At 57.2% G+C, this 23,628-nt stretch overlaps 5 protein-coding genes across 5 annotated transcripts; 1 reads left to right on the top strand and 4 right to left on the bottom strand.

Annotated features, from left to right (window-relative positions):
- Positions 1-328: 328 nt before the first annotated feature.
- MYCTH_2294618 (uncharacterized protein) lies at positions 329-1,951 on the bottom strand. The gene is made up of 2 exons (XM_003658577.1): positions 439-1,951; positions 329-353 (listed from the first exon to the last, which is right to left on the bottom strand). Exon 1 carries the CDS (start codon positions 1,793-1,795, stop codon positions 506-508), a length of 1,290 nt encoding a protein of 429 aa, XP_003658625.1. The 5' UTR covers positions 1,796-1,951; the 3' UTR covers positions 329-353; positions 439-505.
- Positions 1,952-4,929: 2,978 nt separating this feature from the next.
- Positions 4,930-8,044, bottom strand: MYCTH_8962 (uncharacterized protein; the record flags this gene model as incomplete). Its single annotated transcript, XM_003658576.1, has 3 exons — positions 4,930-7,166; positions 7,301-7,528; positions 7,582-8,044. Coding segments are annotated over 3 exons (2,928 nt in total), but the record flags the coding sequence as incomplete, so codon positions are not given.
- Positions 8,045-8,610: 566 nt separating this feature from the next.
- Positions 8,611-11,685, bottom strand: MYCTH_2294614 (uncharacterized protein). Its single transcript, XM_003658575.1, has 3 exons — positions 11,334-11,685; positions 10,502-11,281; positions 8,611-10,300 (listed from the first exon to the last, which is right to left on the bottom strand). Exons 1-3 carry the CDS (start codon positions 11,562-11,564, stop codon positions 8,816-8,818), a joined length of 2,496 nt encoding a protein of 831 aa, XP_003658623.1. The 5' UTR covers positions 11,565-11,685; the 3' UTR covers positions 8,611-8,815.
- Positions 11,686-12,016: 331 nt separating this feature from the next.
- MYCTH_62074 (uncharacterized protein) lies at positions 12,017-13,581 on the top strand. Its single transcript, XM_003658574.1, has 8 exons — positions 12,017-12,134; positions 12,281-12,372; positions 12,454-12,476; positions 12,553-12,586; positions 12,664-12,698; positions 12,766-12,792; positions 12,866-12,935; positions 13,015-13,581. The coding sequence occupies exons 2-8, from the start codon at positions 12,309-12,311 to the stop codon at positions 13,077-13,079; spliced, it is 318 nt and encodes a 105-aa protein (XP_003658622.1). The 5' UTR covers positions 12,017-12,134; positions 12,281-12,308; the 3' UTR covers positions 13,080-13,581.
- A 662-nt stretch (positions 13,582-14,243) lies between these two features.
- On the bottom strand, positions 14,244-17,266 carry MYCTH_2294607 (uncharacterized protein). The gene is made up of 3 exons (XM_003658573.1): positions 16,881-17,266; positions 16,317-16,681; positions 14,244-16,263 (listed from the first exon to the last, which is right to left on the bottom strand). Exons 1-3 carry the CDS (start codon positions 17,052-17,054, stop codon positions 14,502-14,504), a joined length of 2,301 nt encoding a protein of 766 aa, XP_003658621.1. The 5' UTR covers positions 17,055-17,266; the 3' UTR covers positions 14,244-14,501.
- Between the last annotated feature and the right edge of the window lie 6,362 nt (positions 17,267-23,628).

The raw sequence follows: 23,628 nt of genomic DNA, 5'->3' as shown, positions 1-23,628 counted from the left end.
ATTGAAGCTACAGTATGTATGTCTGTGCATCATCTGCCGCCAGCCGGCAGGAAAGTAGTAAAAGCAGAACCGAAATGCAGCCATTCGTTTATCTATCAAGACAGCCTAAAGAATTAAAGGATAACAAATGTTCCCTCAAGGAAGGTGAAGACAAGATATCTAGCCAGCTCATGCATGTTGCCTCCCTCCTCCCAGTCACCCAAATCAGTAGTTCTCCTCCGGCGAGGGGAGATTGAAACAGAAGAAGAATGATAGCACAAAATCACCAAATGCATCGCCGCTATTGTCTACCTCATACGCCGTATACGCCAGTCTCCACACTCTTTATTCATGACACATCGTAACGCTGCATTCTGGGCAAGTTAGCCATCAGAGCAAAAGGAGGGAAAAAAGGAAAAGAAAGAAAAAAAGAAGAAGAATAAGACAAAACAAACTCACGTGCTCGTAATTTTCAAGAAAGTGTAAGGAAAGGAGGAGCAGTCCGGTTGGGTTGTCTGGCCCCTGCTTACGCGCGGTGGCGGCGCCTGAGTAGGATGCCCCTCGGCTTGGCCTCGGGCGTCTTCTCGGCCTTGGAGCGGGTCACGGTCATGGTGGTGAAGCCCTCGGGGACGGTGGTGGTGATGGTGACGACCTCCTCCTCGTCGCCGCCGCCGCTGCCGCTGCCCGAATCCGGCGAGGGCGTCGGAGTGGGCGTGGGCACGCCGCCGCCGCCGCCGCCCGCGGCGCCGGGGGTGTTCTGCTTCTCTAGGATGGACTGGGGCAGCGGGAACTCGGTCGGCTCCTGGCCGATCAGCACGGCGAAGGGGATGTACTTGGGGTCGGCGGTGGCGCTGGGGACGCTGGCGCCTGCCTGGGGCACCTTGACGATGAAGGGCTCGGCCAGCTGGGAGGGGATGCCGCGGGCGGTGGCGGGGGCGTCCATGGCGAACTTGACGTTGCTGTCGGCCGTGGAGCTCTTGCAGGTCGGGCCCTTGACCTCGCCGAGGCTCTCGTCGCAGGGGTCGACGATCTTGAAGTCGACGACGCCCGTGTAGGTCTCGGGAGTCGCCACCTGGTCCGAGTTGTACTCGGCCGGGGGCACCGCGACGCCCGGTTCCTTCATATCGGGCCAGTCCCAGACCCAGATGACGGTGTAGATCTTGCCGACGGGGGCGTCCTCGGGGATCTTGATGTCGCTCTGACAGAGGAGGGAGTCGGCATTGCTGACGTGCTGCTTGCGGTAGTCGCCGATGCCCTCGAGGTCGCCGTCTGCCGGCTTCTGTTCGTGGCATTGGCCGTCGTCGTAGTTCCGCGTCGCCAGAAGCCTGCCCTTGCCGTCTCCGCCCTTGCCGTCGGCCGTCCACTTCAGATGTACGTCCATGAGGTTGACGTTGGACAGATCGTTCTCCGTAGTCCCGTAGAGGTAGATGGTGCCGCGGTTGATGGGCTTCATCGGGTTCGTCTTGTCGGCGCGCGTGACATGGCCGTTCTCTCGGTGCTTGATGGCGACGAAGTCTCCCGGGGCGACGGAGAGCATGGGGAACTGGTCGCTGTAGCTCGAATCGGTCAAGGTCCCTTGTCCATCCCTGACAATCTTCTGGTTGGCGTCGAAAACCTTGGGTCCGCCGTTTGGCGGGATCAGGAAGCTGGCATCGGGCCCATTCTCGATGTGAGCCCTGTCAGCACCGGGCTTCCCAACTTCTTTACCATCCGGCCCCAGGCGGACGGTCTGCTCAGGCCAGGAATGGGCTGTCGCGGTCCCGCTAAGGGCCGCTAGGAGCCAGGCGGCCACGATGCGGTCTATGGATGTTCTCATGATATATCCGTAATAGTATGTCGGATGCTGTTGCAGAGCTTGCAGAGCTTGTGGTTGACCTGCTGCCGTTGTTTCTGCTGCTGCTGCTGCTACTGTAGTAGAGCTGATTGTTGTTATTGTTGTTGTTGCTGCTATGTGGATGAAGTTTCCCGGGAACAATAAAAAAATAAGGTCAAATCTCTGGTTCAATAAATAAGGACACCTTGTTCAACGGCCCGCGATGACAAGTATTGTTCGTGCCGGCGCGAACAATACCGACCCGGAAAGCAAATGGCAAATAGCGGCGAAAAGCGGCGATAGTTGGCCCCTCGGGCTACCGTGGACGTAGTTTGGAATCGCACGGCGAGAACAAGGGGAGCCGAACAAGGGCTTTGTATGAACAATGGGTTCCTTGGGAACCAAAGGGTAGCGTGGACCCAAGTGTCGAGTCGAGGTGATCGCCTTGCCTCACCAACACACTCTCCGGGAGTTGTCGATGGACTCGCTGGATGTATCGAACTCGTTGCCGACCCGCTGGAGGAACCTGGAGTGAAGACCAAGATGCCGGAAACAGAGAGGTTGCCAAGACGGCGACGGCAGGGGTAGATATCCAGCTAGAGGCGTTGCACAAAAACCGGAGGATGAGGCAAGTCTGGTCGCGTTGGGCGGACATTTGGAAGCTGAAACCTTGATGGGCGGTTCGGGCCACGCGACGGGGAACTCTAAGGCGATCGAGTCGGACACATGGTGGATGAGGAGAGGATCCGGCTCGTCTCTTGGAAGAGGAGGAGAATCGGAGGGTTCGTGGAGAGGTAGGTGGGAGACAACACAACGCGACGGCCGCCGTGGGGGAAAGACGGGACGAGGTTTGAAGAAAGGCCTGGAAGAGGGTCTGAGGAGGGTCCACGGTCAAGGGACGACCTTTTGGGACATTGGGGACTGGCGGCCAGGCCATGCTCGGCGCCATGCTGGGCCCGGCTGATCTCCAGCGTTGCAACAGGTAGCAGCAGGCGCTTTCCAATGCATGCCGCCGGCTACGGCAGCGGGCGACGAACTAGCATGGCGGACACTGCTGGTGCCGGGATGTTACCTGCAAAGTGTGCGGGCTTGGTGGGGTGAGGGGTTGGGGGTGGGTTGGCCTGCGAAGTGCGTGGAAGAGAGAGTGAGAGGGTGAGAGAGTGAGAGAGTGAAAGGGAGGGAAAGAAAGGGCCGGCCCATTCTCGCAGAATTGCTATCGAGCAAGTCACCCGACAGCATCAACACAGCGCTTGGTGACTTCCACCCGGATCCGCGCTACTGGCCCAAGGGCTTTCGAGTGGAGCAGAGCTGCCCGCGGGTGCCTGCCAAGCTTTTGCAGCCGGTGCGCCTCATCCACTCGTGCCGCTTCCTCGACTCGAAACTCAGATAGGCGAGGCCCAGTGCGGGGCCCACACGGTTGCGTCGCCAGGGCCCCAGGCTGCGGGCGATTCGCTGCAGGTGCACCCACATGCGACCCCAGGAGAAACAGGTTGGGCCCGGCTCGGGCCCAGGCCGCTTCTGGATTCCATGCCAGCCCGGGCCACACGGCTTCACTTTTTTGCACACCTCGCCCAAGCAATGAAGTGAAGCACTGCGAGGTTGCAGCCGCGCATCGACGCAATACGGACTAGGTCCGGATCACCTACTGCAGTAGTTACTCCGTACGAGGTATTCATGCCCCCTCCTCTCAACTCTGCCGTGGTCGGACTAAAGAAACGCGGAGCGCGCTTGAAGGAATTACCGCCTGCCACGCTGACATTGCGAAGCGAGATTTCTTCGTCCTTTAAATCGGCCATTCATTGGCTAGGTTAAGGGTGCGTGCAACGAAGAACTATACCTAACATCTTGTCTGTCACTCTTATGGCCGTTTCCCTAACATATCCGAGGCTTCTTCCCTTCTCCACGGATCAGATTTTCTGGCTCGATGATATTTCCTGTCAATGCCCGTGCACGGAGAAATGCGCTAACCATGGAAGAATGAGATGACCCAGAACGGTTTTGACTGATGATCGCCCGTTGCTTGTCTCATCCGAACACGTCAAGTCCCCACCACCCGGACGCGCACCTTGTTAAACCAGCCTTACAGAATACCAAATACGGAGGTACAGTACTACTGTACCCGTAATCCGTATGTATGTACATGTACATACATACAACACTACGGAGTACTCATCAATGAATGCCTCTTGGAATAGCCAAAAGACGAACGTTCCACTTCCTACTCAAGCACCGACTCACCGACCGACCTCGGAGAGCCAGAAGACATGTTCGTGCACACAAAAGAGGTTCTCGAGGCCCACATGGTTGGTTTTTTGTTTCATCTTGTCGCGCGTGCCGGCTCCAAGGGTTGCGGCCGGGGCAGGCTCCATCCCGGATTGGCCCCGTCTAATTATTCGTTGTCAACAACGCCGGCCTCACTCTGTACCATCATGAGGAAATCACAAATCCCAAAACGTCGGATTGGGAACAGTGGCCGCAGCAATCAAACCCTAGATGTCGGTCCATTGCCCAACGAGTCATATCCCCAACGCGGCCTCGTACTGAGAGCTGAGAGACTATCACGAGCAAGTGGAAGGGAACGAGGAAAAGGGGACACATAATATCAGAAATTGAGCGAATGAGAAAAGTCCAACAATTCAGCAGAAACCCCCAGTGTGTGTGTGTAGCATCGCTTGGTCGAACGTTGGGTTTCGCCCTAAATTTAACCTCTCAAACAACACACACACCGATGGCCAATACAGAGAAGGGGAAACCCTAACTTCGCGAAATCAATATCAATACCTCGCCCTCAACCGACGATACCCCTCTTCATCGCTCGCAGGGTCGTCGTCCTCTCGCGCCCGCTTGCGACTCACCGGCGACGGCATGCCCAGCGAGGCGGCATCATCATCATCATCATCACCGCCACCACCATTACCATTACCATTACCACCGCCACGTTCATCGGCCCCACCAGCCGCTGACGACCCCACATGATGGCCAAGCACTCTCATCTGCCTCTCAACTTCTTTCTCTTCCTCTCTTCCCCTCTCCTCCTCCTCATCCTCCCCCCAGTCCCGTGAGGAGGAGTCGGACGCCGCGCGGTGGTGGTGGTCGTGGCGATGATCGGGGTGGCTGCTGTCTGCACGCGGAGGAGGAGGGGCCGTCTCTGCTGCCGGGGTCTGGGTCTCTGCCGCGATCGGGGGCATCCACAGTTCGTGGTTGTCGATAATGCTGTCAGAGTGGGTGGACGATGCCCACGTGTGCTGTTCTGGCGACCCGGAGGGGTGGTGATGTTGGTGGTGGTGGTGGTGGTGCTGCTGCTGCTGCTCGCTGCCCCGGCGTGACCGGACGGTTTGCGGTTGCGTCCCCGCGGACCAGGCGATGGTGTCGTGATGATGGACCTGATGGGCGGCCGCGCTGGCGTCGGAATAGCCCGGTGACGACCAGGGATCCGCATCCAACCCGGCGACGGCGACGGCGACGGCGACGTGACTGTCCCAGCCGTGGATGATGCCGTCCTGCGCTCCGCCGTATGCACCGCCCACGTCTGACAGGAACGGGTCCGTCATCGCCCCCGGGAGCGCGCCGCCGAGGGTGTGCGGGCCGGCTCCCGGATCCGCCGTCGTCACGGGGCCGTGCGGCGGGGACACGTAGCCCGGGAACACGTCGGAGCCCGCCGAGGCGGTGCTGAAGGGCTGCGTGAGCGAGCTGGCCGTGGAGGCGGTCGAAGGCGGCGTTGCTAGCCCGCCGTGGCTGCCGCCGAAGCTGTCCGGCAGCTCGTACCCTGCCTCGCCCGCGGCCGCGCGCGGTGGTATCGCATGTGAAATGGCATCGACATCGGCACCGTAGGCTCGCGTCGTCGGAGGGAGGGACAGCGCCGCACCTGGCCCTACAGCAACATTGTTCCAGGCCGGCGGGAAGTTCTCATTCGTGGTCGCGCTCGGGTGCTGCGGGTAGCTCGGGGTCGGGGACGGGATGGCAGCGCGGGACCCGGGCCGCGAAGCGCAGGCGAGGCTGTCCGAGACGCCCCGGAACTCATCAGCGGGCGTCCGGCGGCTGGTGACCGCGGCCTGCCGCAGGTGATGCTCGCTGGAGGGATCGAGAATAGTCAGGAAGCGCCAGCAGGTCCTCCCGCCCGAGGCCGTCTGCGGCTTCCCCCTTTCTCTCCCTCCTTCCTTGGCCACGCTGTGAATGGTGTCAAACGTCCAGAGGATCAGCCCGCGACGTGTCCAGCCCTGTTCCGAAGAAGCTTCGCTGCTCTCCCCTTGGTGGGACGGAGCGGGCGGCGGGCACGACAAGATCTCCTGCATCATGGCGATCTTGGGGACCAGGTCCATTTGCGTAGGCTCTTTGCTGCCGCGTCGGCGCCATCCCGCCTCTTCCCTGTCCTCCTCTCTCTCGCACTCGACGCCCCACCCGCGCGCATGCCTCTTGCTCCCGCTGGACGGATACGCCGGGTACTCGGCGCAGTTGGTGAGTGTCTGGGCCCAGGCGGTAGCGGGGAACGGAATCGGGAACGGTACCGAGAACGCGTCCCGACCGCTGCACCGCGAGAGGCAGTCACAGTGTCCGCGGGCACTGTCACTGCTGCTGCTGCTGCTGCTGCTGCTGCTGCTGCGCGAGCCGTCGCATCCCGGCTGATGCTGGTACTTGATGGTAAACTCACCATGCCGCTCATAAATATCTTCCTGGTACGAGCCTTCTTCCCCTGAGTCATCGCGGGCATAGCTGAGCTCCGGAGGCCCGACAAGGTGTGTCTCGACCCTCCATCGGTGGTTGAGCAAGTGCGGCTGTTCAATGCTGATCTCGACCCAAGAGCTGAGGCTCGAGTCGGCAGGAAAGCCGGGCTTCTCCCTCAGCTCGAGCGTGGTGTGCAGGTGCAGGACGTCGCACTGTCCATCCGTGGTCGACGACGTGATCGCCCTCAGGCGCTGCTGGAGGCTCGGGAACGCGGACGCCCACTTCCTGGCAAGGTCGCCGACGCTGCCCGATTCGACCTGGTGGATCTCCTTGGTGAACTCGTGAAGGAGTGCGCCCCTGAATAGGTGCTGCTCCTCCTCCCTGGCCCACGTCTCGCGCTCGAGGTTGCGCCGGAGGTGCGGATACTCGGCCTGGCCGAGCTTGGTGCCTGTCGTGGGCAAGTACCCCGAGCCGTCTTTGCTGACGAGCACGTCCGGATGCGAGACAAAGATCCAGCAGCGCCGAGGCCTGAACTGCACCTGTTCGTTCAGGGCGAGAATCTGCGCAAAGTACTCGTAGTTGGGTCGCTGATCGGGCATCCGATTCTCGGACAGGGCAATCAGGATCGGATTGTTCTTGAGCGACACCTTCTCGATGTGGCGCTCGTCTTTGTCATCCTTGTCTTTCTGTCGTGGGCCGAACAGAAAGTGAACTGCAAGGGATGATGTTTGTTAGTTGCTGACCACACCCCAGAGCGGCAAGGCGCAAACGCCACTAACAACAAAAAAAAAAGGGGGGGATGGGGGCGGGGTTGGCCCCTGGCTATTCGAAAAAAGTCAAACTTACGGCAACGATGAGCGGCAAAGAAGTTCCTGACCACCTGGATGTGACTCGAAACCCTCTTTCTTCCTTTCTCTCCCCGAATCTCCAGAAGAAGAGCGCTGGGTTTCTCACCGGGGCCCAGGTCACGGCAAGAGGCTAACCACAGATACTTTCCAATCAACTGGTTCCGCCCCTGCTGACGCTGCTCTATGCTATATTTACTGCGCCCCATCTGAGGGATGAGTAGAAGTGCTGGTTGCCAAACCAAACCAGGATCAGCCAGCCATACGGAGACACAGACACACAGAAAGGGACGGCACTAGGGGGGCGTGCCTTTGTTTGCTCGGTAGACTTACCGTCAAGGAAGTGCCCCTCCAATGCCTCGGGCCATTTCTGTTCTGGCTTGTCCGCCTGTTTCTTCCGGTAGTTCTGGAACGCCTGGGTCAGCAGGGGCATGAGCGGGTTAGACCCTCGCCCCTGCTTTCTGCCGCGCAGGCGAGCCTCCTGTCGTTGCTGGGGTCTGGGGTACGCCGGCGTGCCATAGTCTGGCCCAAGTGACTGCGTTCGCAAGACGGGTGCTGCCATCACCGGCGGAATCGATGGCGGAATCGATGGCGGGATCGATGAAAGGGCTTCAAACTGCTGGCCATACCAGGCCATGTGCGGGAGTTGAACGTTTCCTGCCAATTCCTGGAGACACTGTCTGCAAGGCGAGCCCGGATGGCGGTCTTCATGTTCGTGGTTTGGCAGTGGTGAATAGCACTGCGCCGAGGGAGCGAGAAGCCTCAGTGGCGGTTCCATTGCTGAGCACAATGGCGCTTGCAGAATCGCAATGGGTTCCGCGGTGGCAGGCGAATGCCTCGGAATGCCGGCGAAGAATCGAGGAATCGAGGAGGAGGGGAAAGCTGGAGTGGAATGACTTCCACTCTGGATTGCGAGTTAGAACCTTTCTATGAAATATGCTGGGCTAGCGAAGCCCGACATATCAAAGGGAGCGAGGGCATAGGATATAACGGGCGGCCATCGACACTGCATGAACCCAGTGTCCGTTCCCTTCCCCCCCCCCCCCCCCCCCCGGAGATAGGTAGGGATGCTGTTGCAACTTGTTAGGTAGCTAGGGGCCACTGCTTTGTTAGTTCCGGCCCCGAAGGACGCACAGCACCGTACCATCTGCACGCAAGGGCATCAAAAGGCTTTGACATAGCCTCCAGGGGAACATGCGACAAACTCGTTGGTTGGCGTGGACCGTCTCGGGACCACGGCGCTGCTCTCGGGGCGCACGCCATCCCCGGGACGCGAACAAGATTAGTCTTCGCACAAAAAGACTAATTAGACGCAATGGGAAGGCGTGAAAGGCTGGCCGGGTATTCTTCAACAGGGCAGAGGTGGGGGGTTCTGCAAAGGGAACCGCAGGGATATGGACAACGCCTCCTCGGCAAGGGCGGCATAGCCACCAAAAATAAGTTAACTCTCGAGGGTACTGGTCCTTCTTTGTCTCTGATGATCCAAGATCTATCTAGAGATCGATTCTTCGTGCTGTCATGCCTCATCCTCATCTTTATCCCCGATGTTGATCCGTTTCCTCCCTTCTCCCGTGAGCTTCTGTAATGTGACTTTGTTCACCTGTCCCCTGATCTTCTTCTCCATGGCCTTGATTTGCTCTTCTGGGTCAACCTCATCAGCCTCTGCAAAGTCGAGAACCAGCCGGCGTCCCAGAAGATGAGTGTCCTTGAGTGCAGTAAGAGCGTTAAGCGCCTCTTTGGCCGTGGCGAACTCGGCAAATGCGAAGCCGCGCGACATCGAGTTGAACTTCTTCGGGAGGCGAAGTGCAACCAGTTTGCCATAAGCACTAAACAAGGCACGCACATCCTTTTTGGTTGCCTCGAATGGAAGGTTCTTGATGACAATCTTTGTCCGCTGCGCCGCTGCTTTCTTGGCAAGGTCTTCACGCCTGCGTTCTTCAGCGGCGTCATGGCCCCTGTGCGAAGCCTTTACGGAAAGCTTATGCGCGTCCAGCACATAGCCGTCCATGACCTTCAGAGCCGCTTGAGCCTGCTCTTTGGTCCTGAAGGCACAGAATCCGAAACCCATGCTGAGCACCTGACCCGGCCGCTTGGGATCCTTTTTGGTCTTGACCGTGGCGCTCACAAACCCGTCCAGGTGTTTGAAGGCATTGGTCAAGCCCTCGGCGGTGGTTGAGAAGTTGAGATTACGGACATACAGAGAGGTCGTCTCGAGTTGCTGATCCTCGTCGTCATGGCGCTCCAGCAGATCGGCAACCGAGGGCTTCTGAACGCCAGCAGGGCGATCCTGAGGTTCCTGAGGCGGGGCCGCATTGTCTACGAACAATCCTTTGGGGGCTTTCTCCAGAAACAACACTGAATCTTTGAACCGTGAGTACGCCTTCTTGGCGAAGGCGGCTCGGCAAGCCGCCGGCTGTCCAAACTGGACGATGGCGATGGTACCGCTCGGCGGCATCAGAACCCTCACCACAGAACCATGCTCCTCAAAGAGGTTTCTCAATTCTTCGATCGAGGCGTTCTTGATATTCTTGACGAGGATCGCAGTGTCGCCTCGCTGCTGCGACTTGAACGCCTCGATATTCACCCCATGGGCGGCGAAGTGGGCTTTAGCCTCTTGAATCACCGTGGTCTCCGCAACTGCCTGTTTCACGGCAGCAGACGCGTCCGTGGGATCCAGGAGCTCGTGTTTGGAAATACCGAGACGTTCTGCCACGGCTGTGTTGACAGCGTCTTGGCTCATGAAGAGCGAATTCCAGTTGAAGGTGCTAGACGCTGCCTCGGCCTTCTTCTTGAGAAGCTGCTGCTTCTTGTGGGGCAGCTTGGAAAGTGCGAATTCATCCAGTTTCTTCTCCCTTTTCGCCGAACCAGGGATGATGTGTATTATTCGGCCCTGAAAGATCGAGCCGTCTGTCTGAAATGCCGCGACCGCGGCAGCCGGCTGCTCATAGCGGATCATGGCGAAACCCTTGCCTTGGCCCCGGCTATCCAACGGAAGATTTACCTGTATGCTGTTAGCGAGCGTCCGGTGCCCGGTGAATGGAAATAATAAGATAATCGGCCCCTCTCATCAGAATCTCGAAGCATCTACTAAATACTGAGCCCAAGGGTTTCGTCATATGCCAATGGCATAAGCTGTCCCTATCAAGGGATTCATCACAAAGGGCAAGCGCTTGTATGGACAGAAGAATGAGAGCATCCTTACCTCTTCCAGAGCCCCAAACTTGGAGAAGTGCTCTTGAATGTCATCCTCTGTGACGGTGTAGCTGAGATTCCGCAAGAACAGCCTGCGAGTCTTTTCGATTTGCTTTATGGCGTCCTCGGTATCCTCAGTTGGCACGGGTGCGCCCTGGTTGGGGCCATCAGTATTGGTGGTTGTTTCAACATGTCCCGAATCTTTTGGCTCGGGTGCATGGGTGGTCGCGGCTGCGGGGGCCGATGGAACTGCCCGCGCAGCAAACTCTGGGTCATCAGGATCCACGAGGTCAAGCAGACGATTTGTCCTTGACCGGAGCCAGTCATCATCTGTCGCGTCTGCAGCCACCTTCGGCACCTCCCTCACGCGTACGTCTCCTGCTGCCGGCGTAGGGCCTTCGCCATCTGGCACAGCTGTGGGTGCGGCCTCGACAGGAGCGGGATCCCCTTTGGGCCCCCCTTTCGGTTTGAGCGAGGGGATATCCTCATACTCGTCGTCGCTCTCGCCCGCCTCAATGACGGCAGGGGGGACGGCGGCTACCGAATCAGCCTCTTGACCGGTGCCAACCACTTCCCTGTCACGGGGCTTCTTGACCGGATGTCCCATAACCTCAAGGTACTCTTGCAGCTTGGGATCCGCCTCCTCAAGTGCCTCCCTCTTTCTCTTCTTTGATTTCTCGTCATCGGTTTGGTCTACGCCGGTGCCGTCAAGCTTGCGAGAGGAAATGCCGGCGCCATCATGACGCTGCTCATCCTTTGCGGCTGGCAATTTCGGTTTTGAGTCTGCAATCTTGCATCTATGATCAGCAGGAGCCTGGCGAGTCGGGGCGGGTTGACCTTACCGGCTTGGCCAAGTCGACAGATATCCTAGACAACCGGATGAAGGTTTTGTTGAAGTACTTGACGGCCTTTGCAGCATCTTCATGCGACTTGTAGCCAACAAAGCCGATGCGGCGGTTAGAGAAGAGCTTGACATCGGTGACTTCGCGACCCTGGGCAGAGAAGTGGTTGCGAAACTCGGCCTCCGAAATGGTCGGTGGCAGATTCTTGACGAACACTCTCGAGGACTCCATGTTCGTTGATTATATTGCTTCCTGTCTGCCGCCGGCAGGGTTTGAAGCAAAGGCTACCGCACAATCATTCCCGTTGTTGATGTGATCTTGTTTTGATCTTCAATGAAATGCAATAAGCTTGAGTCCTCTTTTTTTTTTTTTTTTGGGCACCCGTTCCAGAAATTTCAATGCCGGCCCCACAGCTCTAGTGGTTATCTTATCGCCTGTCCTTCACCACACTTGAGCGGAGTAACTATGTCCGGAAAATAACTAGCCCGCCCCGCTCCCGGGTTGCCAAGTGTGTTCCGGGGCCTGCTCCTTGAATTCTGGGCCGGGACCAAGCGCTGAGCCCAAGTGACGCCAAGGAGTGCGGCACCAATCATTTAGCTTCGGCCGAGCCGCGCCGACCTCTACGTGGAAGACCACAAACAATTCGATGCAGAGCACTTGCCCGTTCACACAACACCGCGAATCGCCTTTCTCCTAACGTTTTCGTACATCAAGTTTGGACTGCCACACCTTTGCGCCCGTACCTGTACCAGGTTTGCAGCGCCTCATTGTCGAATCCACCAAAGTTTACCTTGTTTGCTTGTACGTTAGCCCCCCCATCCAATTTCGTCAGGACCTGCGACGCAAGGACAGGAGGGGGGATGCATCACCCGTGTGCAGACACGGAACGGCTCCTCCGCTTGCGTCCGCAGTGTCAAATTGCTGCAGAGTCTGTGCTGACTGCGTAGCCGAAGACAGACCTCAACCCAAGACACAATGCCGACCGACGAGAGGAAGCAAGCTAGGAGCAGCTCCCCTGTCGCCCGGGAGAAGCTCGAGGGTACGGTTGCCGCAGCCCCTTTCACTGCGCACGCCTGACTCACAAACCCTCACAAACCGCGTTTGCTAACTTCTGTAGCAGCCCAGATTAAGAGCGCTGATATGGTTCGTCCTCCGCATCGATATGCCCGCCGTCCGATTTCGGCCCCCGGAGACAAGTCTAACACACCGAGCATGACAGACTGAGGACATGCAACAAGAGGTCATCGAAGTGGGTATGTACGACCTGGATCCGATCGTGACCTTCGTGGTCAAACCGGGACATACCGGACTAACCTATGATGTACCTTAGCCCAGGAGGCGATGGCAAAGTTTACCATCGAGAAGGTTTGTGCTCTTGACACCCCAGTTCGCGCGGTCTAACTAGCGTAACTAACATTAATCGCCTGGATAGGACATTGCCCAGCATATCAAGCGAACCGTATGCCTACTACGCTATTTCCAGCTAACACCGGGCCACGGACCTTCCGCTGACGCAATACTCTGATACATAGTTCGACGAGAGGAAGGGGCCCACCTGGCACTGCATCGTGGGCCGTAACTTCGGAAGCTTCGTGACTCACGGTATGAAGTCGACCACCCCTCTTCCTTCGCTTCGGGCTGCTGCAGACGACCACTGACGACATCGACCCGCACAAACCAGAGACCAAGCACTTCATCTACTTCTACCTCGGCCACTGCGCAATCCTACTGTTCAAGACCCAGTAGGGAGGCGGCCTCCTCCGTTTTCTCTCCAAGCTGTGAAAGGAAGCAGCAAAGCGGGGCGGTTCACCAACTCCCCCACCTGTGAATATGTATATATATATCTACGTATACGACACAGAGGTCCGACACAATTTGCCTGCTTTCTTACACAGCGAGCGAGCCGACGACGGCGACGACAAGACGGAAACGGATGGAGGAGGATCAGCACGAGGAGGAAGGTCGGTCCGTGGCGGATAACCACGTGGGTTGGCCAAACAAATCTAATCAGAGTTCCCGGAGCAGGGAGCACCAAAGGAGCTCTCGGCTTAGGCGGCGGGCGTAGAGGAGAAGGCGGGAGAGGAGTAAAGGGGGGAAGGTTGCTTAATGACGGACGTAACAAACATGATGATTGACGCGAACAATTCTGTCTTATATACCTGTCGATCGAGGAGGCGGGAGAATAGCCGATGGCTTCGCTCCTCCTTTCCCGGTTCGCGAATGATACACGACACCCAAACTAACCTTCAAAACATCTCGTTCACGGTTTCCTCGCTCTCCGTGTTGGTTCGACCGGCTGTGTAGAGCTGGATGATGCTCCGAATGCTTTTCCAGCACCAACATGTGCAGGCGCGCGTGGCGTACCGGCGCAGGGGTCTGAACCCGGACTTCTGGACCTGAATATGTGTGTGTATGTATGTGTGGGTGTGTGTGTGTGTGTGTGTGTGGCTCGGATGCGGCCCTTCTGAAGGGTGCGAAGTATAATCCGTACAGAAGAACGTACTCCGAACCTAGCAGATTTTCCAAGCGATAATCTAAGCGTAGACAAGGCCATAGCACCCACCCTTCGAGGCATGTGGGACATCGACTTTGCCGTTTCAACGCAGTATGCATGATATGGAAGCCTGAATGGGGGGTCTGGCTCATATGCATACTCAACGCTGCCTGTTGTATTTCATCGCTATCAAAAAGAAACGAGAAAATACCCTCCTCCCCCTTTCATGTGATGGACTGGTCCCATCGATCCAGACATGATAACCTAGCCAACGCTGAGTATCAAACTTCCCAAACCGGATTTTCCATAACGCCAATTCGTGCTCCGAGCCATCTTTTTCTTGATGGACAGACTAGTAATCCAAACCACAAACCATGCAACACCCAGGTGCAGATGCAATGTGTGCCCAGCTCGACGATCCGGTCTGGCTCCGGGGCGAGCTCAACTGCCAGTGTGAAACCCAACCTCTTGAAACTCCCTCGCCATAACCAGTCAGGATTCATGCAATCGCTTTTTTGTTTCGAGGACGAGCAACGACAAAGAAACCCCTTTAGTGTAAAAAAAGGACCCAATCAACTAACCGAGAGTGCAAGTGCAGCCGGCTTTGACCCTCCCAGTGCTTGCTTTTCCCAGCCCATCTCTTCCATCAATCAAGTCACCCCCCACCTTCCCCCTCATACCTCCACCGCAGCATAAATCTCCGTCTTCATCCGGCTCAGCCGCTCGTGCATATCCAACAGATCCGTCATCTTGCCCGGATCGGGGTTATCGTGGCTCGCGACATCCCGGTGCAGCTGCAGGTACCGCGCGTAAAATTGCCGGAACTTGGCTGCCATCTCGATAGTCTCCTGGGAAGGGCGTTGCCGCTTCGCCTTTCCCTGGGGCAACGAGTCCGCCGCCGCCGCCGTCGTCGTCGTCGGAGGTCGCTTCTTGGCGATGCTGCCGCTGGTGCTGCTGGTATCTGTAGTGCTGCTGCTGGAACCGCGCACGGCCGTCTCCCGGCGCCACTCACGGTCTCGTTCCCGTTCTCGTTCCCGTTCCCGTTCCCGCTCGCGCTCGCGCTCACGGGCCTTGGCGGGCGTGGTGCGGTCCTGTTCCACGTCCGATGCGTTCGTCGGCGGGGAGGAAGCGAGGGGCGAAGACTTGACGGGCGAAGTATGTTTGGGCTTGGGCGCGGCCACCCGGCTGTGCTGGCTAGCATCGGAAGCAGTGCGCGCTTTAGTCTGCGTGGGTAGTGGCTTGGCGGCAGGCTTGACGCGCTTGCTGAGCGGAGTGCCGGAGCTCGAGCTGTCGTCGTCGTCGGCCTCCCGCGGGCGCTTTGCGGCGGGCTTAATGGGCCTGGCGATCACCTCGGCGCGGATGGTATCCTTTTCCTTCTCGTTCTTCTGCTCTCGCGGTGACACCTTCGCAGCCGGAGCGGGTTTCGGCTTCGGTACGGGCGCCTCTTTTGGCCTCTCCTTGCCATTCTCCGCCAGCGCCTTTGGCTTCTCGGCTGGCCGCGCCATCGGCTTTGGAGCCGGTGCGCTTGCGGCTTTGGACTTCGCCTTGGACGACGACAGCGGTACCTCGTCATCGCTCGAGTCCGAATCCGTAACGAACTCCTTGGATAACACCCGGCCGCCTTTGGCCGAAGTTCCCTTGGTGGACGATCTGGCTGCCGAAGTCTTCGGCGCTGCCTTTGTCGTCGCGGCTGGCAACGGCTTCTTCTTGTTGGTGGACAGGAGACGCTTGGCCTGCGCCTCCGACGCCGACAGCTTCTTCTTCCCGTTCGACGCCTGGGAACTGGACCTCGACATTGCCTCGCCGCCCGGACCCTTCTTTGTGGCTGAAGTCGCCGAATCGTCCTTCTCCGAGTCGGCCCCGCCAGCGCTCGCTGCGTCGGTCCGCTGCTTGGGCGCCTGCATCACGGGGCCCTTGGCGAGCGTCACTTGCAGGTTGCTCAGGCATATGCCCTTCCCGCGATCCGCCTTGGGGAGCAGCTTCTGCCAGAGGGGGTCCGACGCGCTCACCCGGTTGCGATCAAACCACTTGATGGCATTGGTAATGGCCTTCTGGCGGCGGTCGTCGTCGGAGTAGTCGTACTCGAAGATATCGAGGTCCTTCCAGCAGTTCTTCTTCAGAACCCACTTTTGGAGGTCCTTGTCGAAGGTCGCCACTTTTTCGAGAGCAGCGTTGAACTCTTCCTCGGTCCCGTCCCACTTCTCCAAGAGTTCCTCGCGCGACAGGTCCTGGACCGCCAGCTCGTGCATGAGGGGAAACCGCTGCTGCTTCGCTCTCTCCTGTGGCGTGCTTCCGGAGGGAAGAAGCGAGGGAGAACCGACCCCGCTGAGTGCCGGACTTGGGGGTAATGAACGAGGCGAAGGAGCACCGTGTGTGTCGAGCAGTCGGCCAAACTTTGCCCCCTTCGAACTGGGTAACCCGCCGACGATGACAGCACTGGGATTGATGTTAGTCTCAGCTCCCTCAGCGGACCTTTCTGGCATCCGTACGAATTCTCCCGCTTGTCCGCTGCCAAACTGTCAAATGTCCGCTTAAGCTTCGCCGTGGCATCTTCCTGTTTCTGAGATTCCCCATCCTCGGCTGCTGAAGAACCCGGCCGCGCTGCGGCACCGGAAGACTTGGCAGAGCCTCGGGCTGGCGCTTTCTTGGCTACCGGTTCTCCCTTCCCGGCTGGCTTGGCCGTCTTCGGGGCGGTCGTCTTCGGTTTGCGCTTCGGCTGCCGAAGGATCGACATGGTCGGCTCGGGCAACTTTCTCGCAGTCGAGGGATCGTCGGAATTGGCCAAGAAAAGGTCGTAGCCGGAGGGGTCGGACGTCTTTGGGATGCGAATCTCGTGATCGTCGAAGAGGAATTTCTGTGGTTGGGAAGGTCAGGAGATCGTCGAAGCAGACAAAGAGAGAGAGCGAGAGGAGCATCCATAGGATTGGGGGAGGGGGGTGGTCGCGGTTGTGTGGCTCCGACCCAAGTGCTCGGTATTGTCGAGCACCGCACAATAACAGACAATACATAGCGGACAATATTGGAGGCCAGAGGATATCTTGACAATTACTCACCGGATTGCTCCCCAGAGCCAATTGGATGTCCCCGCCGTTCTGGACGCAGAGAATCATGTCCTCAATGACACTGTCACTCAAGGTGATAGCGAATGCCTGCGTCGGGAACTCGGCCATGTCTTTGATGGCCGAGCTCTCGATCACGACACCGCTCTCGGGAAAATTGAGTACCATCTTGACGCAGCAAGAATAGTTCCGCAACGGCTTGGCTTCCCTCACGCCTCCCCACGGGTCCCTTTAGAACCCCCAGCAAGCTTTCCCCGTCTGCCTCAATAGTTCGTATGTTTCCCCCCGCCCCCTCTTGTCAGTTCGCTAATGTGTAGGGCGAGGTTCGTCAACGATGGAGGAGGCTCGGTGGGCGGCTCGCTGGGTTGGAACTATCAATCGGAAGGGCGAGAGAACGAGAGAGCGGGAGATAGAGGTGGAGGAACAGAGGTGAGGGAGAAAGAGGTAGAGAGACGGCGCTCTGGACGGTGTCGATCAGTAATGGTGCGGAGGTCTAGGATTGCCGTCCACGATGTAGGTCCGGTCGAAAGTCGAAAGGGAGAAAGAGTAACGCTCCCACAGAAGGATGTTGTCACGGATATATAGTTCCCAGTCTAGTCAAAGACTCTTGACAACGTGATCATGCGTGAGCCCGCCTCTTCGGAGAGGAGGAGTCCCCTGCACCTACGTGCTTGTTGAGATTGATTGAGAGCTTGGTCAGGTTTCTTGCCACTGACTCCGTCACCCAGAGCTCCCGTGCAGCTGTCGGCATGTGGTTGGCACACAAAGGGAGGAATCAAAGCAGCGAGCATGCACCTGGGCCACAACACTGACGTGGTGCTCTCTGTACGCTGAGTTCGGAGAGCAGGCCGGAGAATGTGAGGCGCCGCGAGGCTCGCAGGCGGTGGGCAGGAGAAAGAGAGGACGAGAGACGGGTCCCAAAGAGCAAAAGGATAAAAACAGAAGGGAACACCACAAGATCTCTTTGCGTTTGGGAAACCGGAAGAGGCGAGAGCACGCCTGTGGGAGAATGAAAGCAAAGCTCCCAGGAAGAGGAGCGCAAGAGAAAGAGAGGGAGAGAAGACAGAGAGAGAGCCCGCACCGCACCTGCAACCAAGAGTGCAGTGCGCCGGGAGAGCAACATGGAAGCAAGAGACGGGACCAGGGCAGAGAGCGGGTGGGTTACACGCCATTCCCACGTCCCCACAGCATTCTTTTGGCACGGAGTCCCCACCGAGCGTTGCAGGTTGCAGGTTGCGGGCATGTATCAGTACTGGGCTTGTTCGCCCGCCTGCCCAGGCCGACCCACCGGGCTTTGCCGATTGCCCTCGCCGATGGGTGGAAGCAAGGCAACGGCGGCCGATGACTGGCCTAGGGAGACTGAGACAGGGTTGGAGGGGTCCCGGCTGAGGTACCGCAAGGTACCGGCCGTCCTGGGCAAGCTGCTTCTTTTGCCCGACAAGGGCGCAGGGATCGCGGGTGAGCAGCATTGTGCATGTATCCATGCGGACCATGATCTCCAGGCCTTGCCAGCAAGCCATCGACACCTGATCGAGAGGGTAGGAGATGGGGCTGCTTGCCATTGAGCACAGGTTCCGGCTACCATCTGCCAGCCGCCAGCCTAGCTTAAAAATGACGGGATGGGAGGTTCCCAGATTGCAAGGGGAGAAAAAGAAATCGCACACCTAACCCGAAGGGTAGTACACTACAGGATGTCAGTGTACTTTGTAATCCGTAGTGTATAATAAATAAGTACGGACAGAGTCATCAGGCGCAGTCAGTCAGCACCTTCGCGCGTGCACCACTCAGGTCGAGCTCAGCGGCCCCAGTGGAGACGTTGACCTGGGCTTCGCCTAGCAATGTGGAGTCAACGTTTCGCTTCGTTGGGTTTCGGGGCCAGGATTCACAGACCACCAGCCTCACTCACCTAACAACGGGCACCGTAATTAATTTCCATTCTCTGCCTTGGTTGGAAAGTACGGAGTATTTGAATTGTTATTTTGGGGGCCCAGCCTGTGTCATATTCATTACACAGTACGGAGTATGATGAAAGCCAATGCTTCCTTCCTCCTTCCTCCCTCTCTCCCTCCCTTCCTTCCTTTCCATCTTTCGATTCTTCTCTGAGTTGACCACAATTTGCGGATTAGGCCATGGAACAAATTGGCGTGCCCGGCCCTTCCCCCTCCCCCCATTCTCCGTCCCTCCACAAACTACTTAACACTACTATGTACCTATCGGAGCGCTAGTATTTTAGTCTTGTCGAACTGAGCGTGGCACTCCACTCAACTTCGCAATAGCGCGCATGAGGGGAAGTGGCCCGGCCCAGTCCGCTCCTCAATCCGTGTCCCGGGGGGGGGCCACTCCATCCTCGCCCTGAAATTTCTCCCTGTCACGCATTTGAACACCGAGCGGATTGGATGCAAGGAAACTGATGAGAAAGCGCTTTTAAACTGATGCTCCTTGACTTTTCAGGGAGGAACGGTACCCAAGACCCAGCCTTGTATAACTTTTCTTTTCTAATCCTCAAAAGCTGTCCTCATCACCCCGATCAATGGTTACATTACCCACCTGACCTACTGCTCGTAACGTTATGTATGTACATAGTACGGATTACATACAGTACTATACATGTATGTACCTTGGGGGCAGCTGAAGCCGACGCTGCGGACTGCTGGAAGTTGGTCTGACGCACTGCGACGTGCCTAGTCAGACACAGCCCTCGCGGCCTTCTTCCGTTCTCTCCTCATCAGGGTACGCAGGCAAAGAACCACACGCAATCCGTCCGTGTTGACACCATGACCTGCCACCCGGGCGGGTGGAATGTTGGGGCGTTGTGTGACGGAACCAGACCCCCGAGCAGATCTTCTCGGCCAAAACACCAATTGCCCTGCCCTGTGCATGGATACCGCAGCGGGCAACGCCTTCGGTTTCTGCTCAGGCTTCCCACTCGTCCCAAAACCTCGGGTCAGCCGCCAAGCAATGGAAAGCTGACCGGGAATGTCGCCCTTGCACGAGCTACCTCCGTAGACAGGAGTCGATCCTGCTTTCGAGACTTTGGACATGATGATTGATTAACTCAAACTGGAGGAGAGCAAAGTGGTAAGCCGTGCATGGTGCAATACATGCTCCACGGCTTCCTGGCCTTCCGGCCGGCATACGCTGCAGGGTTGCTCCGGTTGCGGGTGCCCCGCGGCGTCTTCGATCCTTCGAGCAAAGTACTATGTATCTCCGTGCATCCCCGGTAAATCGAAACAGTACCCCATCAAAGAGCTGCTGAAAGTTGAGACAAGCCGAGATCGAGCGGCCCAGGCGCCGTGTCAATGCTTCGGCCAGGCATCAGCATTCTCAGATACATACTTCGTATAGGCTTACCGTGGTCATCAAGGTAAACGAGCTCGGGTTTTTCAGCCTGCCCCCTTGGGCTCGTTCGACCAGGCTGTTTCGGTCCCGGGTACGCACGCGCGCGTACGCCGGTGGCCATGACACCGCCGGTTCTGCCGGGACCCATATGTGTGTGTAATCCTCGGTCATTGACATGCTTCTTCGCGGCACGGGACGAGCAAAACTCGTGTACGGATTATAGCAGCGCGGTACCGAATGACAGCACATGCCCAGCCCCCCCATAGTGAACGCCCCTGTCTCAGAGACGAGCTACTACCTTACAGCCACTACCTGCCCGGGTAGGAGATAGCGCTGCTGGTGACACAGCATTCTGCGGAGCGTGGGCGTATTTTGCGCAGATTGTACACACGAGAGCAGCCTAACAGCTAGGACCAAACCTGCGAGCGGTGGCAAATAACCAACCCCCAAGTCAGAGAGGTAAAGGTAGTGTAAGTACAGTATATGCCTTAGGTAAGGTAGGATTTGGCCGGGGTTTAACACTTCTATACGCAGTTTCTTTGTGAGGCCCGGCGGAAATCCTATGCGGTATGACGGATGAATTGACTATGGATGACTTCCATCCCCTGTCTGCAACCTTCGTATACTACGGATTGTATGTACGTAGGACATATACATTACCTTCGATCCGGTCCCTAGCACAGAGGTAGGCGGGTACTTTACTACGAGCCCTAACGCCGAGCCTTTCCCCCCAATCGACCATGCTGATGTACCCGATACTTAGTCAACTCTTCGTTAGGTATCTCGCAGAACGATAGGCTACGGTATTACTCAAACCCTGACCCTCATTGCCCCGTTCGGTTTACCTTATGTTACCTGATAAGCGTGCGCTCGCTCTGCAAGCCTTTGGCACTGTTCTGGCTGCACCCGATATTTTTTTTTTCCCTTTTACTATCTTTCTTTGTTGATTTCTTTTTGTTTTCCCCTTCTTTGTAGGACCGCAAGTTCGGTAGCAGGAAGGGACAGGAACCTGACAGCAGTGCGGGGCATTGTTGTATGTATGTACATACATACCCACCTATAAAGTAGCACGGAAGCTACTCCGTGCCTTCCTTACCTTCCTATGAAGCAGTTGTTGTTACCTTACTGGCAGGCAGTCCGTGCTCGCGTGCAATCCACTGTGATCCGTATCTCCGAGAGGCTCTTCGAATACCTAGGTATATACACAAAGGTCAAATACCTACGCAGGAGTCCCCCGACCCGAGTTCGCACGCACACAGACATCGCGTAAATACAGCTAAGGCAGTGTACGCACGCCTATGCCTCTCTGCTCGGGCGATTCCTCGCTAATCTTATATCTCCTCCTCCTCCTCTCCTCTCCCTCTTCCATCCCTTCTCGACGGTATCCAAAGGTCGATCTCGACCCCCTCAGGCCGCCTCACTTCGAGGTTCGGGGGTTCGTCCGGCCTCAGCTACCAATGGGCGCCTTCCCCTGGGCTGGGTGATTCCGGGTTTCTGCATGTCTCACCCTTATGTAGCCGTCCTGCAAACAGGTCCTGTCGCCGACACATGGGGGCAGCCCCCGGCTAGAGAGTGGCCGGCTGCAGGAGCCGTATGGTTACAGCTACACCTGCATTCAGGAACCCCGCGCATATGGCATGATGTCCTTACATAGTACAAACTCCGTGTACGGCGGGGGGGAAAGGGGGGGAGAGGCGAGGGGAGGGGACGCGAACAAATAACGCGGCGTCCCTACACTAGAGGTACGAAAATGTCACCCATTTGGTTACTAGTACTGTGTAGCAATTGTCTCCAGGCTGGCTCACGGTTATGAAGGCAGAGAGGGGAGGGGGCGAGTCGAGGGCTAACACAGCAATCCGTACGTATTTTCGCGCTATTTGCCGGTCTCCCGATTGTTTACATGCTTGCGACAAGGTGACGTGGAGAAGCGTAAGAAAAGGTTAGTGTCGGTTGCAGGTCGGCAGCACCCGCAGCCCCGGCGATGGGTAAATATCTATATTTAAACTTAAGCGGAGCTGCTCGTCCCGTTTTAGTGTGTAGTGGACCGGCAGGCATACAAAGTAAAGTGCGCGGATCGGACCACTGGGCCGCCAATTCCTCTTTGCCTGGAAAATCCGGGCCAAATCTAAGAGGGAATTTCTTGCATTTCAAGCGACAAAACGTTACCCTCCGATGTACACTACTGATTACTCACCTAGCTGATGGTTCCCGACCTCTCTTGGCGGGGAGGCAATATGCACAAAAAGTGATGGAGTTCCGCTCGCTGCTGAGCTGAGACATCGAGAAACCCGATGATATGGGTCTCTAATCCGTACTTGTAGAGTAAGCAAACCAAGACCCCACTCATTACCAATCATCGAACGAGTGATCCCCTGGCAGGCCGCGAAGGCGTGCTCTCTTCTGCCTCTGCCCACCATCTGACTTTTCTGTGCTCCCAATGATGGAGCGAGAGGGTAACGACTCCGGTCCCGGGGCGGGCGGAACCTCTCCCGCTGCTACGGTTACTTCGGTTACTGTCCGCTCACGTTACTGCGTTATGTATATACACTACGAGTACAAAGCACACGGCTTGGCAGGTGATGCGGCGTCTTGTCTAGCGGATGATGCCGGCCGTCATAAAAAAACCGCTCACATTCCGTGACGGGCCGGCGTATATACTCCTCGATATGATCCCTATCAAAGATAGCAGGGTACTTCTGGTTTGAGCAGCCCATTTGAATGGCACCTAGGCGTGTACCTGTGCAAGCTTAATGTCCGCTCGAGAGAATCATCGTAGTGTGTCGAAGCCTATAGGGCTGTATCTTGAGGTACCCTTATTAGCAAGAGTGTTGTCTTTGGCGGCCCCGCATTGGCAGCTTGCACTTTAGTTCACCATCTCGTAGCACATGTTCTCAGATTGAGCCTAGCGTAAACCTAAAACGGGGCAATAGAGTGGCCCGGGCACACGGGCCATAGACCGTTCCTCTGGCCAAATCTCCCCCACCGCTGCTGCTGTGCTCAGAAAAACCCGAGAAAACTTCAAACCAGAATAAGCCAGCCCGGGCTGCTTGGGCAAATCTCGCTAAGGCCTGAAGGAATCTGGAGCCGATTCGGACAATGCGGGATCTGCTAAGACACTAGTAATATCTTACAGCCATCTTGTGGCAAATTGGTGGATATAGAACAATACAACCTTTAAATCGTGGGCCTGCCGCTAGACATCATGGCATACAGTATGTATATACAGTACGTACGATGTACGATGCCACACGGACGGATTACGGAGTACACTCCACAAAAAGGGTCATTGAGAAAGTTTTACTCTCCCTTACCTCTAGGACAATCGACTAGTTCGGTACGGAGTAGTTCCAACTACCCGGTGGTTAGTGCTGACTAATTAGTTCAGGACTACCACCTGTCTCCC

This window comes from Thermothelomyces thermophilus, chromosome 1 (genome assembly GCF_000226095.1).
Source record: "Thermothelomyces thermophilus ATCC 42464 chromosome 1, complete sequence".
NCBI classification, from domain to species: domain Eukaryota; kingdom Fungi; phylum Ascomycota; class Sordariomycetes; order Sordariales; family Chaetomiaceae; genus Thermothelomyces; species Thermothelomyces thermophilus.
This window is presented reverse-complemented; position numbering and strand designations above follow the sequence as displayed.

Bases quoted from the DNA above. Each gene is read 5' to 3' on its own strand.
- MYCTH_2294618 (XM_003658577.1), bottom strand. From the start codon at position 1,795: ATGAGAACATCCATAGACCGCATCGTGGCCGCCTGGCTCCTAGCGGCC.
- MYCTH_2294614 (XM_003658575.1), bottom strand. From the start codon at position 11,564: ATGGAGTCCTCGAGAGTGTTCGTCAAGAATCTGCCACCGACCATTTCG. The intron at 11,282-11,333 runs GTAAGGTCAACC...CATAGATGCAAG, and splicing joins CTGTCGACTTGGCCAAGCCG to ATTGCAGACTCAAAACCGAA. The intron at 10,301-10,501 runs GTAAGGATGCTC...AACAGCATACAG, and splicing joins AGTTTGGGGCTCTGGAAGAG to GTAAATCTTCCGTTGGATAG.
- MYCTH_62074 (XM_003658574.1), top strand. From the start codon at position 12,309: ATGCCGACCGACGAGAGGAAGCAAGCTAGGAGCAGCTCCCCTGTCGCC. The intron at 12,477-12,552 runs GTTCGTCCTCCG...CGAGCATGACAG, and splicing joins AGATTAAGAGCGCTGATATG to ACTGAGGACATGCAACAAGA. The intron at 12,587-12,663 runs GTATGTACGACC...GATGTACCTTAG, and splicing joins ACAAGAGGTCATCGAAGTGG to CCCAGGAGGCGATGGCAAAG.
- MYCTH_2294607 (XM_003658573.1), bottom strand. From the start codon at position 17,054: ATGGTACTCAATTTTCCCGAGAGCGGTGTCGTGATCGAGAGCTCGGCC. The intron at 16,682-16,880 runs GTGAGTAATTGT...TCCCAACCACAG, and splicing joins TGGCTCTGGGGAGCAATCCG to AAATTCCTCTTCGACGATCA. The intron at 16,264-16,316 runs GTACGGATGCCA...CATCAATCCCAG, and splicing joins GCGGACAAGCGGGAGAATTC to TGCTGTCATCGTCGGCGGGT.